The sequence below is a fragment of the Echiichthys vipera genome (genome assembly GCF_963691815.1).
Source record: "Echiichthys vipera genome assembly, chromosome: 19".
Lineage (NCBI taxonomy): Eukaryota > Metazoa > Chordata > Actinopteri > Perciformes > Trachinidae > Echiichthys > Echiichthys vipera.
The window spans coordinates 23,257,425-23,277,260 of record NC_139844.1 but is presented as its reverse complement, the minus strand read 5'-3'; the positions used below and the strand labels follow the sequence as shown (position 1 = coordinate 23,277,260).

Here is a 19,836-nt window from a genome sequence, read left to right as displayed (position 1 = left end):
CTTCCGACAACAGGTTTCTCTTTGTAAAAATCTGTTTTGTTTTGTTACTGTACCTGACAGAGGCGCGCTCCAGCTCAGGGACCAGCACCCTGCGGCTCCAGGCCACCAGGTCTCCCTCTGTGGCCATCTGGCTGCGCGGGGCGTTGCTGTGCATCTGGCGGACACCCTCGATCTGCCCGCTGCGACGCAGACCCACGTTTGGCGGCGAGTGCACCTCTGTGGGGGAACCCACAGATCCTGAGGGAAAGAGATGTCAGAGAGAGACTTTGAATTAGTCAGCAGCATTTACACAGTACACATACTTGGATAAAAGATGAGGATGTTAACACTGAACCCATCCATGTGTTTCAAGTAGATCATACACTCTTGTAAAGTACATATATAGTGCATATCCGAACACCTTAGTGTACCATATGAGTGATAGCAGAGGACTCAGAGCATCTAGAAAGTCACTAAATTAGAATTTGCAGCGTTAAAGCAAATTTTATTCAAGCTAAATGCTAAAAGAGTGAAATTAATAACTTTGAACCTGCAACTCCTACAGACAGGAACAGCAGGGACGGACAATTAAGCAAGAACTACAAAAGAAAACAGGTCAACAAGTCTGTGCTTCATTGGCTTTAGACGGAGTAAACATACTGTAAATACATAAAATAATGATAAATCAAAATAAATCATAAATAAAGTGTAGACAATGGGTATGGAAAAAATGCAATAAATGAGAATTGCAGTTGCACGGTAACCATGGTAACCCGACACCATTCAGCAGCCAGCTTGATTAGTTTCATATCATCCACAGGTCGGCTGTGTTGCTTTAGTAAACTTGTTTTGATTTGTATATATTTATATGTTTTATTTTAGAAAGTGGGACAATAGTCTGGAAACAACACAAACATTTTCCTTTATTTCAAACTTATCCCGACCTGGAAATGACTCAAATTAAATTCCAGACTTTTCCATACTGCGTAGGACGGTCATAGTTGTTTTGCATAGTTGGAAATTATGTATGTTGCATATGAAGTGCACATGAAAAAAAAAGAATTGTTTCAGAATATGCTAATTACAAACTAAGTGATTGTAAGTGATTTGTGTGGCATTGTTACAGCTGAGTTGTGTGTGCAGCTTGTTTGAACCCGCTTAAAAGATGAGTGGAGTTTGCAACACACAAGCGCTACAATGCTTAGAAACCCTTAGTATGTTTTGACTCAATTAAGACACTGAACTAACATTTGAGTTTCCCTGAATTATGTCCTTGCTCCTTCAGTGCAGGTGTAAACTAAAACCACATTGGGAAGCAGCCCACACTACAGTAGCATGAGCTTCCTGTCGTGACGCCGCCTCACCTCTGCTGGATCTGGTGTCATTTGTCCCCAGTCTTTGGTCCTGTTCCTGCTGCAGCCTCTGAATCATCGTATCCAGAGGACTGGAACCGTCCACCGCCTGCTCACTCACCACTTGGTTCAGGCCTGACACACACAGGAGTTGAGTAAGAGAGAGAGTTTAGTGGAGGTCAGCTAAAAATAGGCCGCATGTCACAATCGACTACAAAGAAGAAAAAAGGCGATGGTTTTGTTTTGAGTTGTTTTATATATAGGAACCATCATTATACTTTATACGGCTTGGTAGGATGATCATCCCGCACCTTGACACTGGCACATCTTAGTTTATACAATAATTTTAGGTAAAAGTTCTGTTTATTTAAAGTCATAATCTATAAGATTTGAGATGCCTTGTTTCTAGCGGCCTCTTTGGCGGTAAGATGTAACTGCAGGTGATCCTTGTTCTTTCAGAGCCCTCCATCTGGTCTCGTTCACTATTGCTGCGTCCCAAAATCGCGCACTGCAGTGAGTGTACTGAGGCTCGTGCACAATGTACGGACACAATCAGTGCACTCAATTTCCCCAGTGAGTGAGTCTCAAATCACACACTGCCGCCCCGCACTTATCGGAAATGACGATCCTTCTTCTGTTTATTTTCCAAAAGCTTTTCCAATAACTCTTCTTACTAAACACACCGCCAAAAATACTAGTGTAATGTGAATCTAGTTGTTGCCGCTCCGTTGCGCTGTTGTTCCGCCACTTTCCAGTTTGAATTAAGTCCCGCCTCTTCCGCTACATAGTCAAAATGGCAGCGTATGAGAGGGTTGAGTGTTCAGCGATGCACACTCAGCGGTTTGGCCGTTTTTGAGTGTGCGACCAGACACTCTACTTCCGGTCCGTCCCCTATATGTTACCATCCATACGCACACACGTTCCTTTTACACACTGTCGGAAGCCTCACTAACATGGTGGTGCATTTGCATTTAGGGAGGGTCTGCCGCCACAGCAAGGGGGCAACAAGTACTTTCATTAGTGGGTGATATGACCAATAACCATTGTTTTAACACACTCTGTGATAGATAGCAACTTCACAGACAATTAATGAGATGAAAACCTTACGGATTAGAACTTTAAGCCTGAAGTTCTTAATTTTGAAGAACAGTCATAATCGTAGGTCCAGTTCAAAGTGGCTCTTCTTCGGTGCAGAGACTCTTCTACCACAGTCCGTGGTGCTTGAACTTATTTGCAGGCAAAGCTCAAGCCTGAGAGCCTTATCTCTTAAATTAGGAAATAATCACTGCTAGCTTCAGTTGCTTCAATTAACTAACATACGCTTGATTAATAATTGCGGCCTTGTTAATGCACTTTATGTTTTATGTAATGTCTTTTGTTACACCTATTATTGCCGTTGTGCTCTGTTGTCCTGTCTTGTGTTGGACGCTGCTATGTGTCTCGGCTAGGTCTCACTTCCGAAACAGGTTTTAATCTCAATGTGACTCCTTAGTTCCCCAAACCTTTAGTCATCTCTATACCCACAACGACCTTTAACAGCCAACAGCAGGACGAGGTTACAACACTATTCCATGTACTGTGAGCGTGTAGCGCCGTACTGCCTCACAAAAAAATCCACTTCACCTCCTTCACCTGCCTCCACTGTGCGCTTAAAATGCATTTCATTAACTATTGTTTCTGTTTGCATCCCTGCCAAGATTTTTAATTGCCTTGTTAATGCTGCTTTAACTGCCAATGCTGGTGTAGTTTTAGTGAAAGCCTCTTATTAAGGACATTGACGAATAGATAACACTCTTGTTGTCTTTGATCAGCTGACACATGCTCTCCGATTACACAGAAAGATTACTCAAGGTAGAAGGCTGATCTGAAGCATTCAAGGACACAAAGAAAGAGCAGAACTACAACTGAGTTCACGACCTCAGATCATGCGGAGAGGAGAGATATTCCTGACGGTCTGATCTCGTTCAGCCTCTGTACCTGAGGAAGTGACCCCCATCTGCGGGATGAGCTGCTCATCCCTGCAGCCCTCCCGGCCAGGCACCAGCCGCTGGTATCTAGGGGGGTGTGGGTTCCCGTCCACATCCACCAAGAAGGGAGGGGGCATCAGGTGCGGAGCCTGCTGAGTCTGCTCGTCCAGCACATAATTGTTGGCGTCTCGGATCAGTGGCCGGTAGTCGGTGTGGAAGAACATCTGGTCTGCAATCTGAAGGTGAAAAGGAACAAGGTTCTACGTGATGTTGATGATCTGTGGAAGTGACATTTGTTATTATCGATAACGTCACGTACGTGAGTTGTTACAGGCACAGGTATGTTGCATTACCTTGTCATACTTGCTGCTTGAGCCGAAGCCAAAGATGAGCAGGTGTCCGTGGGAGTCGGTGGCTGCGAAATGTTGCCCATCTGGACTACATTTGCAGTCAAACAATGCTCCGTGCCCTTGGCCTTCAATCTACCCACAGAGAGAGAGAGAGAGAGAGAGAGAGAGAGAGAGAGAGAGAGAGAGAGAGAGAGAGAGAGAGAGAGAGAGAGGAGAGAGAGAGAGAGAGAGAGAGAGAGAGGGAGAGAGAGAAAGAGAGAGAGAGAGAGAGAGAGAGAGAGAGAGAGAGGGGTGAGTTAAGGAAACACTGTAGGTGCGCACTGTAAATCAGGGTATTGTATTACACAACCAGGGGGAATCCCAGGCAACTGTATTAGTTGTCTGGCATGGACACTGTCAACACAAAATGTCTAGTACACAAGATCCATAAGCCATATGTGTGTACCTACAAGTACTGACGTGCAATATTTAACTGAAATAATGAATGAAAATGGACAGAAGTTGAGTTGAGAGACAGGCGTGATAGAGCAGTGATATAGACTATTATAAAAACAGAGCGAAACCTGCAGAAAGTGACAAAAGAGACCGAACCTTCACTGCTGACAGTCAGCCTTCAGTCCAGTCTGTGGATATTCCTTCACACTCACAAAAGCTCCGTTCGATCACAACATGGACACAATACTCTTTGTCGCTTATTCAGGGAAAAAGACTCTGCCAAAGCTGTAAACTCAGATGAACTTGAAGCACTGAGCCAGAGTATAACTTTAGCACATATGGGAAAGGCACGGGCGCTTTAAGTCAGCTGGAGGTCAGGCAACTCTAGAGGCTGTGAGCCGTGTCAAAACCTCGTGCGGTTGAGTAAGAGAAAGGCTGCAGTGGTAGCAGCACTGACGAATGAGCAGTGCACAGTCAGTTTCAGCATTTTGTATTACGAAGCGTGCGCTGATTGCATGATGCAGTGAGTAGATTACTTTTAAAAGCAAAAGTAGCAGCGCAACTCTGCTTGAACGTGCTTCAAGGCTCGGATCCAATGACCCTCAACATTCCTGACTTTAAAAGATTGCAGTGGGCTCCGTTTGAAAGCTAGTGAAGATATCGGTATCATAGGAATCTAGGAAACGAAGGCATCCGTTGGTATTAAAGTTAGTCTCAATGTTTCCATGGGGAAAACTGGCATGGCCGTTTTTAAAAGGGGGTCCCTTAACCTCTCACCTCAAGATATCATGGAAATGGGTTCTATGGGAATCCACGAGTCTCCGCTTTACAGACATGCTCACTCTACTCTGTGCTGATCCCTTGCATGACGTATAAATGTGTGATTTTCTCCTACTCTTAAATGGTGTATTTGAATATCTCTGTGTCCTGGGGTCAGCAGTAACAGTCTTGGGTATGTCTGTAAAGCTGAGACACTTGTGGATTCATTGAGCACAGCTGTATTCATGTGTGATGATGTTGGTCCACAGAGCAGCCATTTCATTGTAGTGAGACCACTTTTTGAAACTTGAACTCAGCCGTTGTGACCTCTAGGATAATCACAGCCTCATGGAACTTAGCAAGCCCAAACTAGAGACCTGGTGCATTCAGGGGATGGATGGCTTAGACGGTCTGACGTGGATGCTCACCATCCAACTCTAATAGAAATCTCAACAACATTCTACGGTGTTCCTCGAATCCTTTCCGCTGGATTTTTGATAATTTTCATCAATTCTCAAGTGGTTAGAGAATGGTTTCATTAAGCTCAAAATCTGCTGAGTCAATGTTATCAACCCCAAAATGACTGCAACAACTTAGGAGACATGACTGAGCGTGAGAATGGCCGTCATATGCATCCATCATAATCTTCAGTGCCCTTATACTCCAAAGTTTCACACCACCTTTATTTCTATTTATGACTACAACACCCTGACACACAGTGCTGAGCTGCAAACTAATCTGCAGGTTCCCGGCTTTCAGATGATGTACAACCCACGCTTCCTCTTGTAAATTAAAAAGTTTGCTAAATAGTTGATTAATTCATCCTTGCTCGATTCAATTCACTCAAGACGTTTTGCTGTCTTACTTGGTATGTAGCTTATCGTGGCTAATGTTAGCTAAGCTGCCAAGTCAGAGGGACAAGAGTTCCCCTGCAGGGCATGGTGTACGAACGTAAGCAACCTTTACACAGATATTGCCGTGTAACTGACACTGATTCAGTTCTCTGACTCTTTATGACGCCGTTATGCTTGAGCTACTCTTCACACTACATCTGAGCATGTACCATTACCCTGTAATAGTCACTCATGTCTTTGTGTCAACGTTAGCTGCTATTTAGCACAAAGTTCCACAGTCTCACTTTAAGTTTCTAAAGTAAAATTTGGGCCATATCACAATCCCCACTTCGTGTCATCTAACAACAGAATGATCGACACCCAGATTTGGCCGACTGACCGGCACACTTGTGACTCACTTGTTCTGAGACTGTGATATATGCTTTCCTTGGTAACCATAGAGACACAAGCAGGAAATACAACAGTGGCTAAAATGATTAACACACTAGGTGAACATGCACACGCGCACATGTGCGTCAGTGTGGCGTCATGATTCCACTCTACCCTCGACCCATGCCACGCAGTTACAGAGAGACTACCAGCATGGAGGTGAGAGAAGTGAGAGAACAAAGAGAAGAGAGAGAGAGAGTGAGAGCAATAAGGGAGGGGGGAACAGTGGTGGGTGAGAGGGAAAGAATATGAGACAAAGAGTGACACCGGGAAAGGAAAATAGAAAGAAGTGTGTCGTTTTGAAAGGAGCAAAGACTAAAGGAATAATAAATCATATGTTTTTGCTGATTCACTGCGTAGAAAAGTGAATCAGCGCCCAAAGAAAAGACAGAGAGTGAGAGGCAACGAGACAAAGAGGCAGAGGAAGGGTGGCCAAGAGTCTCACCATGTTGAAATAGGAGCGGATCTTAACTCCTCTGGCCAGGTCCCACACAATGCAATTCCCATCGTGCCCCGCTGAGAAAAGGATCCGTGGGTCAAAGGGATGCGGCTCCAGGACAAACACCTCGTCCTCATGGCCCTGTCATTAAACGACATCTAGGTTAAGACACTCCAAGAAACTCAAATTCATATTACCTTATACCAGTATAATGTCACATATTGCGTTTTAGGTGTTTGGGTTGTTTATGTCCCTTGTCCTTGAACGCATCACAGAGTTTCTGCTGCTAACAACAGCCTTACCGTGTAACAATAAGGCAACATTGCTTAAAAATACAAAATAATGACCAATCGGTGGTAAATGAAGTGTCTCAAACTAAGACAAAAGATCAAGTTGTAAGATTGACAATAAAAAAATGCCCTTACAGTTAAATTCATTGAATCGGCGAGCACTGTGTTTGCATGTGAATGTGTTCATCCGCTACATACCATCAGGACGTGGACGAGGTTGCCGGTGGTGGAGTTCCAGACCTTCAGCGTCAGGTTGTTGGCCGCTGTGATCACTGTGCCGTCGTGGCGATCCCACGCTACCATGGTGACCTTCAGCTTGGTCACCTTGTCTTCCAGCGGGGGAGGGTTGTACTTCCTGCAGGGAACACGTTGATACACCGATGTCATGTTTGCGCCGCTCGAGGTCAGCGCGGCTTACTTTATAAGCAAACATTACATGAAAGAGCAAATAAAAGTGTCCTGAAACGCTTCAAATGTCATAAAGACAGTGGACAGTTCATCACATGGACATTACTGCAAATGAATTAAACATTTTATCCTTACTCCTTTTTAACGTCATTGATGAGGAGCTAGCCACTGAGCGCTAGACCACTTACAGGTCCCGTATTACGCTCATTTTCAGTTCTACTAGGACATGTTTACATGCTTTAAAAACAGTATTTCTCTCAATTCAGTTTCTATGTACAGGCCGTGTGGATTTCTCTGTGGATTAACAATTTGATACGTCCACAATAGACTATTGACCTCATCCTGTACCCTGCACTGTGCAACATGCCTGTACTATGGGCACTTCTGTTTTTTGCACTATTTGTCTTATTTAATCACATTTATTCACTCCATATTACATTATTACAAAACAAACAAAACAAGAACAACTGCACTATATCATGTGAATATGTATATATGTCTATTTCTATTTCTTCCCTTTTTAAATTTAACTTTATTGCTTATTTTTGCTATTTTTTTACCTTATTTTGTAATATTCTGTTGCTGCTGTGACAAAAGAATTGCCCCATCTGCGGGACATTAAAGCTTTTCTGATTCTGACCTGGTTTATAATCTAGAAAGACATTGAAATTTCTCTTTTTACATTATGGGACCGTATTTATTCACAACATCTTCTGTTACTTTTCTGTTTGCTTCCAAAACACGTCCCTGTGCAACTCTCTGACTCAGACTTCCTGTACTTTTTAGAGGCATTACCAAAGACAGTTATAGGTATCAGTTTTATTTTATTGTGAGGATTTAAGTCCGTTTAGCTCTTTCTCAGTCAGTGTTTAGTTGTGTTTTTCACTTTTACTTATATTATAATATCAAAGGGCGCACTCACACTGTCCTTCCGCACCGCGCCCCGGGCTTTAGGGTACTTGTCCCCCCTCCATCCCCCCCCCGCGCCCCAGGCCCATTTGTACTCACACTACCTGGGCCTCGCGCAAATGCTTCTTGCCTGTCCATACGTCATCACGTCGCCAGCTGGCCGCAGTTATGCGCGGAGCGGGTGCACTCACACTGGTCAAACGCACTAGGCTTGACCCCGAAAAACCTGTTTTGGCCCGGTGCGGAAGGACAGTGTGAGTGCGCCCTAAGTGTCTATCTAAGATAACCCAGGTGTATTTATTCTCATTGCCGTGTTCATTCGGGCAATAATGACTTAAATAGCCTGTCGATGTCCTCTCCGTTCATCCACTGCTGCCCGATGCCGTAAATCTATAATGTGTCCAGGAGCAGTCGGGTAATCAATCAGCGTGTCCCACTTCATGCCACAGATGTGACAGTGTTGTTTTGCTCTTTAACTTCATTATTTATGTGCTGTAGGTTGTGTACTCTGCTAAACAATGAATGCAAACGTGATGGACAGCAAGAAAAGCATCTTGCTGCTGGTACAAAGGGCATGACGTCTCTTTTAACTATTCCTTAATAAATGTTATTATTCAAAACACTGCATCGTTTCCACTGGGTATGTTCACACACAACAGGTCTGGATCTTTTGTGTAACGGCACGATTGATTTTTGTCAGATTTAGACTGACATCATAACCCACAGGATCATCCCACCCCACGTCTCTGAGCTCTGAGCACTGCAGCGCTGGTGGAGAAGCCAGACTCTTACAGCCGTACGCACACATACATACCCGGGTAATTTGGTCTGCATGTCCAGCAGAATGCTCCTCCAGCCCTGAGGCTGCAGCTGCCAGATTCGTGCCGTACCATCCCTGCTGCCGCTTACAAACCTACAACACACACACACACACACACACATACACACAGATCAGTGAAGACAGATTCATGCAGCAGCTCAACTGTTAAGATAACACTTGCTTCTATTGCAGCTTTCTGCAGTACAATGAGCGCTTTCATCTCCATACATCAGGACACACTGATTCAATGCACTCCATCCCCCCCCCCCCCCCCCCACTCATCCTCCTTTTTGCATTTTTGCAAGTCTATATCCTTCACTGCTCACTACAGCAACCCAGGGGAATTACAGCGGAGCTTGTTTTTCTGCAAACTCCACATTTAACACTCAGAAAGCAAATGATATGTGCATGTGTGTGTGTGTGTGTGTGTGTGTGTGTGTGTGTGTGTGTGTGTGTGTGTGTTTGTGTGTGTGTATTAAAGCATGTATCAGATAGTAAGTAAAGGTGGTGTTTCTGCTGACACCATCAAGTCAGGTTACAACACCCGGAGGTTCCATACAAACAAACACACAAAAATGATCTACCACACACACACACACACACACACACACACATCACACACACACACACACACACACACACACACACACACACACACACACACACACACACACACACACACACACACACACACACACACACACACACACACACACACACACACACACACACACACACACACACACACACACACCTTTTTGTTTCTCTTTAACTACTTATTTTTATTTTTTACTATTATTCACACTTTTCACTCTATTTTGTCTCATGGTTTCTTAATTATCTACTTATTTATATGTTTTTTAATTGCCTAGTTGTTAAATGTGACTACATCTGACCTGGGTTGTTGGGAGGAATAGTGGGATTCACGTTGGGGTTTTTTGGTTTTCACTTTGAAGCAGACGCTATGACGCAATAATGTGTTACTGATGTACTGAACACACACACACACACAGTGCAAACCTACCTGTCACTGCAATGTGAGAACTGGATGCTGTCGACTTTGTCCTAGTTGAGAGAAAAACGGGAGTAAAGTCAAAACGATGGAATAAGTCACACGTGCCCCCCCCCCCCCCCCCCCCCGCTACTCTTCCAAATCATGAGAGCATTGTTGTGTATTACCAATAAATCATGTTTTGAACACAAAAAACATCTGAACTCAAGGTCAACTTAACAGCTATTTCCAAATAATCAGAAAGCTGGGGACCTGAAAATGAATTTGAGATGCAGTGTGTGTCATGTTGTTTGGGTCATAACAAAGAAATAAAGATTAATTAACCAATGAATTAATGAAAATAAATTGCTAACTTGTTAAAAAGGATAAGAATGTTATAATGGAAGAATGTGATGGCCAATCCTAGGCTCACTTTATGCTGTTTTTTACAAAGATTTGGTGCTTTTTACGGTCGATAATTGATCTAAACAGTCAAAAAACACCCCATTAAACCACCAAAGACATTAAGGAACACCACAGAAAAATCCATGCTGTGATTTGGTATCAAAAACTCTTGACATTTGGAGATTTCTGTAAAAATTGCATTGCAGCACTTCTGTTCTGGAAACTGCTCAGAAATCTCCTTATTGTCAATAAACCTAAGAAATCCATCCGGCCTCTGAACGCCCTAGGCCTCGAGTTTGTGAGCTCAGATGTAAAAGAAAATGGCCGCTCTACTGTGCCGCAGGGATGACGGATTTCTGTAGGTCGACCCGGGAGTTAGCATCGCCCTGGCTCCCTCGACAAATTTTGGATTATTGCAGGAAATAAGCTCTAACTTTATAATACTTACACCTTTTGTTCAGCACCATTTTTTATTCTTTAGTGTTAGGACTCGTTCCAGCAGCACTCTATGAAATGACTATTATAGGCACTATCACCATCAGACATAGTACAATTGGGTTCAATGAATCCACAAGAGCCTCAGCTTTCCAGTCAGACCTCATTTATGCATTTATCCAAAGACTGTTGAGGGACCCCAGCAGGCAGAAATCATCGAAAACAATGAAAATCCATCAGAATAGGCGAAAATCACACATTTGCACCAAACTGCACAGGATCATGAAAGTGGGCATGTCTGTAAAGGAGAGACCTGTGTGTACCCATAGCACCCATTTTCATTGAGATATGATGTGAGAGGTCAGGGAACCTCCTTCACGACAAGCTAGCATGCCCAGGCTGGTACCAATGGAGACCTCAGGTCGTTTCATATGATACCAATATCTTCACTCTAGCTCTAAATCTACGGACTATGGGGCTGAGTGGTTCGAGCAGTCGCCCCATGTAGAGAGGCTGAAGGTTCTTGAGGCAGCGGCCGCAGGTTGGACTCTGTCCTGCAAATCTTTGCTGCATATCTCCCCCTCTCTCTCTTTAACCCCATTTCATGTCTGTTCTAATCTAATAAAGGCTCGAAAAGCTGCCAAAAAAAGAATCTAACCAAAAAAAACTACAGCATATGAAAGACAGAATTCCCGCTATGTACACATTTAAACATCTTATTATGGCATACAGATATGTTGCAAAAACATAAATCAAAAATAATAATAATAACAAAAAGAAATTGAAAGAATATGTATATACTGTAAATGGAAAGCCTTATGTTGACTCACTGTGTGGGACTCAAGTTCGGAGATCTTCTCTGGTTGGCCTGACCCAAAGTAGTACACCCTGATGATGTGATCCGTGCTCCCTGTGGCCAGGAACATACCACCTGAGACACACACACACACACACACACATACATAAAGATGGTCAGCATAGCAAAATGAATATATTTAAATGCTTTTTTTTCTTTAACATAAATAATAAAATAAAAAAGTAATATACAAGTCGAGGATGAAACTTTGTGCAAAAGAAACTTTAAAGTCATAAATCAAACATACCCTCAACAAGTGTGAAGCACACTTATCCCGCGTTTACTGACAATCAGCAACTCACTCTTGTGTGTTGCCGTCTGCTGTGCTAGCTCTTCAGTTAATCTGGGCTAATTGCGCACACTCTTTCAGCTCTCATGATAATTTAAAAGGGAGCGGTGCTCACCTGCGCTGAAGGAGGAGCAGATCATCTGGACGCCAGGTCTGGAACGCTCTGTGAACTTACTGGGCCTCTGACTGGACACACACACACACACATACACACACACACACACAGAAATAGATATTTAAAATTAAACGTAGTGAACGACCAGCTTGTATGTTTTAAATAGAAAATGTTTGGCATGTGAGCTGAGTTTGGCTTCCTTTACACTTTGTATTATTTGTCCATAACCTAAATCCTTGCGTAGAGTAGATCCATGCAGAACGTTCCGCATAAGGCTACAGAACACCCAGACACCACACAGCCCAATAAAAACCCTGTCAACTGTTATTTTCACCATGTGACAAACAAACAACAATGACATTTTTAGCAAAAATACTCAACAATATGTCGATGCAGAAGGTGTGAACGGCACCTGTGCGGGCGAGACTGTGCGTGTTGTGTGTGCTGCCTCTGTGTTTCTCACCCGAACTTGAGCGTGTGTGCGTCCCACTGCCAGAAGCAGATGGTGCCGTCAGCTCCGGTGGAGGACAGGTAGCGCTTTGAGCCGCAACACAGGGGGGAGAACTGCAAAGACAACCAATTAGAGGTTACAGACGACGGTAATTGGCAATCAAAAGACGTTGCTAAAAAAAAGAAAAGGCAAGACAATAAACCAACATCAGCTTAAAAAGCATCCATAACAGTTAGTGAGAGATTATAACGCAAGCTTAAAACACATAGATACACAGATAAATATGTCAACAAAATAAGCTAAAAGCTAATATTAAAGAAGAAGAAGAAGAAGAAGAAGAAGAAGAAGAAGAAGAAGAAGAAGAAGAAGAAGAAGAAGAAGAAGAAGAAGAAGAAGAAGAAGAAGAAGAAGAAGAAGAAGAAGAAGAAGAAGAAGAAGAAGAAGAAGAAGAAGAAGAAGAAGAAGAAGAAGAAGAAGAAGAAGAAGAAGAAGAAGAAGAAGAAGTTTCCTTTATTTGTTCCGCAATGGAGAAATTCAATTTTCACTCTGTTATTATTTTTCATTTTACACACACAGGCCCGAAATACACACACATGCACAGACAAACAGGTAACGTGCACAACGCTGTGCAGGATCGAACATTCTACGGTATAAATCCGTTCAATATATAGCACTTTGCCCGTGCTGTACCTCTAACCTAACCGCACGGGAAAGGAAGCAAACATTGCACATGGGGCATCCAGGGGGGACAAAGGTCAACTTCCTCCTTTAAAAAGGGAATCCCTCGTTGTTCCTTTTTAAAAACATATTTAATACCACGGAGACGTGTGAGTTTGCCCCCCTGCAGGCTGGATTTTGCTGTAGCTGTGAGTCATTCAGTAAAAGTGTCCTAGAAGAAGAAGAATTCCTTTATTTGTTCCGCAATGGGGAAATTCAACTTTCACTCTATTATTATTTTTCATTTTACACACACACAGGCCCGAAATACACACACATGCACAGACAAACAGGTAACGTGCACAACGCTGTGCAGGATCGAACATTCTACGGTATAAACCCTGAAACTTTACAGGTTAAAGCCGGCAATGTTGACAAATCAAACCAGAACTGGTAAAAACGGATCAAACCAGAACCAGAAATATTGCCTGTGAAGCCAAAACTAAGCCAAACCGTCTGAACGAGGATGTTATGAAAATAATAAATAAATTAAATTAATATCTACACTCTGCACTCTACTGTGTGCATTCAGAGACGTGTCTGGTGTAGCGGCACATCTGCCCGCTGGGCCCTGTTCTATCTGAAGTCACCTCTGTTCTCCATACGCCTGGTCACCAAAACTCTGCTCTGCGTTCCATAAGAGCAGTCATCGTTATGGATGTGATGTTAAAGATAAGATCATAATGTACACGTGTCTCACTGAGCGCAGACGCACAGACTTTTGAGAAGGGAGCCGTTGTTTGAATGTAGGAGACGTTGTTATTAAAATAGTGGGTTTCCATTAAATGTATTTAAATCAAATGTTCATACTCTTTTAAATGTTTATGTTACTTTAACTGGATTGCTTGGAAGACGGTTTAGCTTTCATTAGTTCAGGGCGGCAAGTGCAGTGGTTAGAGCAGTCGCCCCATGTAAAGAGGCTGAAGGTCCTCGAGGCAGCGGCCGCGGGTTCGACTCCGACCTGTGGCTCTTTGCTGCATGTACAGAAATGCACTATTTAAACTTTGGACCCACTTTTATTAGTAATAGTCTGACTGTTATTCCTGGTGATGCTGAGGACACTTCCCCCCTTTCTTCTCTTTAATTACTTATTTTTATTTTTTACTATTATTCACAGTTTTTACTCTATTTTGTCTCATGGTTCCTTAATTATCTACTTATTTAGATGTTATTTAATTACCCTAGTTGTTTACTGTGACTACATCTGACCTGGGTTGTTGGGAGGAATAGTGGGATTCACGTTGTTTTCACTTTGAAGCAGACGCTCTGACACAATAATATGTTACTGAAGTACTGAAGAAATAAATATATAAAAAAAGAAAGGCACTATTTGCTCTTGGTTGAGTAACTAACAACAACAATGCCCAGCTGTTCCAAACAATAACTTTCGTTGTAGAAAAAAAATCAGGGAGAGAATAGAAGAACGCCTGCCACATCCTTTAATGACGGCCACCACTATGCAAATGTCTGATTCAAAGTGAGTCCGCTCATGACACAAATACTGGCTTTTATTACATACTGGGTATCAGCCAGTTGTGCCATCTTTCCCCCATATGTTCCGATGTAAACCTAAGACGTAAACCCAACTTCAGTAGAGCTTCAGATTGTCATGATCTAAATGTTGTCTTAGCGTCAGCATGCGATGAATCAAGAGGAAGAATTCCAACAATAACATCAGCGAGGCTCCAACTTCAGCATAACAACAGATGCTTAAACTGTTCAGTGTGGAGAAAGTTTCTACAACACACTGCAGACACACACACACACACAATCAGCATGGTGGACAGAATTAAGTATTATTGACTTTCAAATCCTCTTTTTGGACAAACCGATTACACACTGACAAACATACGCGCAGAAGCACACAGTGTGGCCATCCCCGTACCTGCAGTGAGGTGATAGAGGCTGCATGTCCCTCCAGGACAGCCAAAGGGGCGCAGGTCTGTAAGCACCACACCCTGATAGTCTTGTCACAGGACCCGGCGGCGATCATGGTGTTTTCATAGCTGACGGCCATGTCTGAAATCTCAGCGGCATGGCCACGCAGCGTCGCCAGCAGACGGCCGTCATCTGTTCCCCAGATCTTCACAAGGCAGTCGTCTGAGCCCTGGAAAAGAAAGAATATCAGTGGAGACTCGTATTTTATATGGTTGGGGAAGTGGCGTGTCTGTTTCTGCCTCACTTCCAGTTAGACAAATTAAACATGTCACGTTCAAAAAGACTTTTCAAATGTATCCGGGCCAACTGCAGCATTACGCCTGGAATACAAACAGAAGAGAGAGTGATGTTCTTCAGATGCAGGAAATAGAGTTAGAGATTAATCTGCAATGTGTCTACAAGTGACAATGAACTTTTCAAGGCATCTGATCGTCATCTACACCGTCAGCGCTTTTTCATGCAAAATGTAACAACAGTTAGGAAAATATGTGAACACCACAACTATCATGGGAACACCAACACAAAGTTATCAAAAGTATATATATGTTGTCATAGTAAACAACTAGGTAAATAAATAACATAAGTAGATAATTAAGGAACCATGAGACAAAAATAGAGTAAAAACTGTAAATAATAGTTAGAATATATATACTATAGGGGTGGAGGATAAATATCAATCACGATGTGGACGTGGACGATTCTGAATCAATTCACAAATATCAAAAATCCATTATCTAAATGTTAATTGATAAAGTAACGCATAAGGCTGAACTCGGAAATGCGGGTGGAGCACGGTCTGCACAGGAAATTGTGTGTGTGTGTGTGTGTGTGGGGGGGGGGGGGGGCATGCAGCAAAGGGCAACAGGTCAGAGTCGAATCCACAGCCGCTGCCTCGAGGACCTTCCGCCTCTTTACATGGGGCGACTGCTCTAACCACTGTGCCGCCGGACGCCCCTCTCTGTCACCAGTTAAAAGATCAGTCTCTCAGATGTGGAGATGTCCTGCCTTAACCTTTGATATCATATAACATAACTTCGATTCACCGAATTGATAATGAAAACAATCCTCAGTTGTAGCCTTACATGTAAATTACTGAGGAAATCAGGTTCCTAAAACTCTACCCTGCATTTGGGTTTTCACAACGATGGGGTCACAGTCTGCAGGTAAACATATTGAATGTCATTCGACGTGGCATTTAAACGCAAGTAACAACAAACAAACAGCCCAGAACTGAGATTTTTCACATCACTTTGAAATAGACTGGGCTGCAATGTGAGTGCTGGCAGTAAGCACAACAGCACAGATGAAGACGGAGTGAGGGAAACCCTTCTAAGAACATTTATTGTGAGTATTAAAGTAAAAGCATTGCAAGCTAAGAGAACACGACACAAAAAGAAATACAAAAGTAAGGCTTCGAAAAAGGCCATAATAGGAAAAAAATCCATAATCAACAGAGTCAAGCCTTTAAGAAATGGCCTTGAGGCAGCTCCTTACACCATTTTAGTCTGGACCAACACATGATTCAAGAGCCTTTACTAAGGCTGTGACCCAGCGTGTAAGGGGTTAAAGGCTTTGTGATTCAGCGTGGTGCCAGACCCATCTGTGCCTTGATTACTATCTCAAAAACAATGTTCAAAACCAACAGGTAACCAGTGGCGAGATGCAGAAACACAGTGTGACGTGATTTCACAGCTTCGTTCAAAGATGAGTAGTTTGCGTGATTTCTAAATTAGTGAAAGCAGAGCGACACAGGCCATGTTGGAAATATGAGCGCATTCACAAAAGGTAATTATCAACTCTGCATATCAGACACAGGCTGATGTGATGCCGCCCTTTTATATCTGCACAGTATTTTATAAAGGCAGCCCACACACACTAATAGATTTTAGGGGAAAGGTGAGAGTAAAACACCAACCCCCCCTCCTCATTTGAATCAATCCTAATCACTCACTGCATCCTCGACGCAACAGAGTCTGGCTGGAGCTGTTATTTTATGTGGACTGATCGAACCAGTGAGCGTCTTTAGAGATTGAGACAAAAAGCTCAAGGACAAATTACGGCTGTGGCAAGACGGACGAGAAACTGTGGAGCCGGATGACGGTCAGGCATGAATGGAGATCTGATACAAACTTTCCTTGTTGCCGTAGACGTGACGTTATGTATGGTATGTAGCTACCAACACGGAGACAAATAACGCAGACCGGCGGCCGGTCTAATTTGCCCTTCTCGATGGTGATAATGAGCCTGCAGCCGTTTCTAAAGCCATATTACACAAATCAATACGGCTGTTTTCCACTCAATTGTTTTACTATACCTACACGCACTCTGCTCATTGATCACAAATGATCCCAGTGAATATTAAGGCGAAATAATAACACCCCATCAATCTCTCTTCCACTGCAGCAAAAGACTGAAGAGATCCAAAAATAAGAAAATATATAAATAAAAATGATCTGGTGATGAAAGGAGACAGCCAGAGAGAGAGAGAGATAGAGATAGAGAGAGAGAGAGAGAGAGAGAGAGAGAGAGAGAGAGAGAGAGAGAGAGAGAGAAATAAGTGGGGGAAAAAGAAGAGAGAGAGTGAGACCCGAGAACGAATTTTAATTCTGGCACTTATCCAGCGCCTCAGAGGAAACATTTTCTCCAGTTATGATGAGAAATGGCAAGAAGAGAGGAGAGAGAGGGAGGGAGGGAAAGCAACAAAGGAGGGGCAGCGCATGATGAGAGACGGGGGGGGGAGAGTGAGAGAGAGTGAGAGAGAGAGAGCAAGTGCAGGGGGTGTAAGAACGGTGGAAAGAGATAACAGGAATAGAGAGACTGACAGAGGGAGTCAATCTAACCCCCCCCCCTTCTTCTCAGCAGCCAGCCATTTTTAGAAATTTAAGAAGTGAACGCTGAAAATGGTGTACAGCAGCAGGCAGTGTTTGTCTCGAGGATCCGAACAGACAACATGAAACCAACATTACCTTATTGTTCGTTCAGTATATAGCACTTTGCCCGTGCTGCATCTCTAACCTAACCGCACGGGAAAGGAAGCAAACATTGCACATGGGGCATCCGGAGGGCAAAGGTCAACTTCCTCCTTTAAAAAGGGGAATCCCTCGTTTTCCTTTTTAAAAACATATTTAATACCAAGGAGATGTGTGAGTTTGCCCCCCTGCAGGCTGGATTTTGCTGTAGCTGTGAGTCATTCAGTAAAAGTGCCCTACCGCTGTACAGAAAACAGTAATTACCCCTTACAAGAACTTTTACATCAGAGAATACGGCCCCTCGGGTCATCTCAGTGAGCAAAAGACAGCTTGTAACAACCAAACGCATACACAGCATACAAGAGGTGACTCTAAACAAACACTAACAGGCAGCAACGTCACTGGAATCGGTTTCAAAAGGCACCTTAAGCACCAGTACACACACACACACGCGCACGGAGGCATCACAGACAGCAAGACTGATCCCGGCAGGGGTCAACGCGCACCGTGACTCCACGCGCGTGCACTCAAAAAAGACTGCAGTCTTACCGTGAAGATGCGTCGGCCCGTCCTGTCGAAGGTGACGCAGTACACGGACGACAGGTGCCCCAGGATCCTCTTGTGCATCTTCATGTGCAGGTACACGGCCGTGGGCACCAGCTGCCGTAGACGGTAGGAGCCGTTGAGTCGGCGGCCGAAGCTCGTCTCGACTGGACGGCAAGAGAAGAGAAGACGCAGGTGAGGACGACATCATGTGGAAGGAAAACCTACTCATTTAAAGGTCCCCTATTATGATCGTTTTTAGGTTCATACTTGTATTTTGTATTTTAAACCCTCTGTCTGAAATGCTCGATTTTAGCGCCTGTCTCTTTAAGACCCCCCCTCCCAACAAAGCCCAGTCTGCTCTGATAGGTCAGCATATCTGGGTCTTCAGCATCTGTGCTCTCGGCATCTGTGCACCGTCAATGACTGTACCCGCACTGTATCAACACTTTCCACCTATATATAGTACGGTTGTGACATCACAGCTGTACAGGGGTCCAAGACGGCTCGTTTAAAGACATGGTTTCTGAACACGGGCTGTGTATACGGCCCCTAAGTGCAGCAACTACGACATCACTGATAACATCATTTCTGCACAGTTTTTGGCCTGGAAGTATGGAGGTTAGGATTGATTTGAATACATATTATTATTAAATGGCAAACTAGTAAATCATAATCCATCATCAGTGGGCCAAATATGAATGTGTTGGGACGATTAAACAAACTTTAAAGACATTTTTTTACCTTAAATGTTTTCCTAGTTATTGCACTTAGGCTTTCTAGGGCAGTATATCTCTCTGTACACTGAGGGTTTCGATGCTTTCACAGTATTTATATAGCACCTCGACCTGCTTGGACATGGAAATCTCACTTTTTACAATATGGGACTTTTGATAAAAGCTTTTAAAGAACATGAAAATACACTGTGATTCTGAAGCAAATCAATAACAACACTGCTGTCAGAGGCTACTGGGAGTAAAGACCTTGGCAAGTCATGATACATGATTCACTGCCGTATGTAAGATCTGACTCATAAACTGAATATCAGAGGCACAAACAAAGAGAAATGGTTTGACATTAATCTTGAGTTTCCTTTACCAATGTTAGGTGGGCTCCCATAGATGATAGGCGGCTCC

General features: G+C 43.4%; 1 protein-coding gene across 1 annotated transcript in view; it reads right to left on the bottom strand.

Annotated features, from left to right (window-relative positions):
* Positions 1-19,836, bottom strand: part of phip (PHIP subunit of CUL4-Ring ligase complex) — a gene marked incomplete at its 5' end in the record, with an annotated part of 45,922 nt that overhangs the window by 21,678 nt on the left and 4,408 nt on the right. The window contains 14 exon segments of the mRNA XM_083934683.1: positions 54-237; positions 1,344-1,466; positions 3,309-3,534; positions 3,652-3,780; positions 6,571-6,705; positions 7,053-7,209; positions 8,986-9,084; positions 10,016-10,056; positions 11,653-11,753; positions 12,083-12,153; positions 12,546-12,646; positions 15,136-15,357; positions 18,707-18,867; positions 19,799-19,836. The exon segment at positions 19,799-19,836 is cut by the window's right edge and continues 61 nt beyond it. Coding sequence (XP_083790809.1) covers positions 54-237; positions 1,344-1,466; positions 3,309-3,534; positions 3,652-3,780; positions 6,571-6,705; positions 7,053-7,209; positions 8,986-9,084; positions 10,016-10,056; positions 11,653-11,753; positions 12,083-12,153; positions 12,546-12,646; positions 15,136-15,357; positions 18,707-18,867; positions 19,799-19,836 — 1,788 coding nt within the window.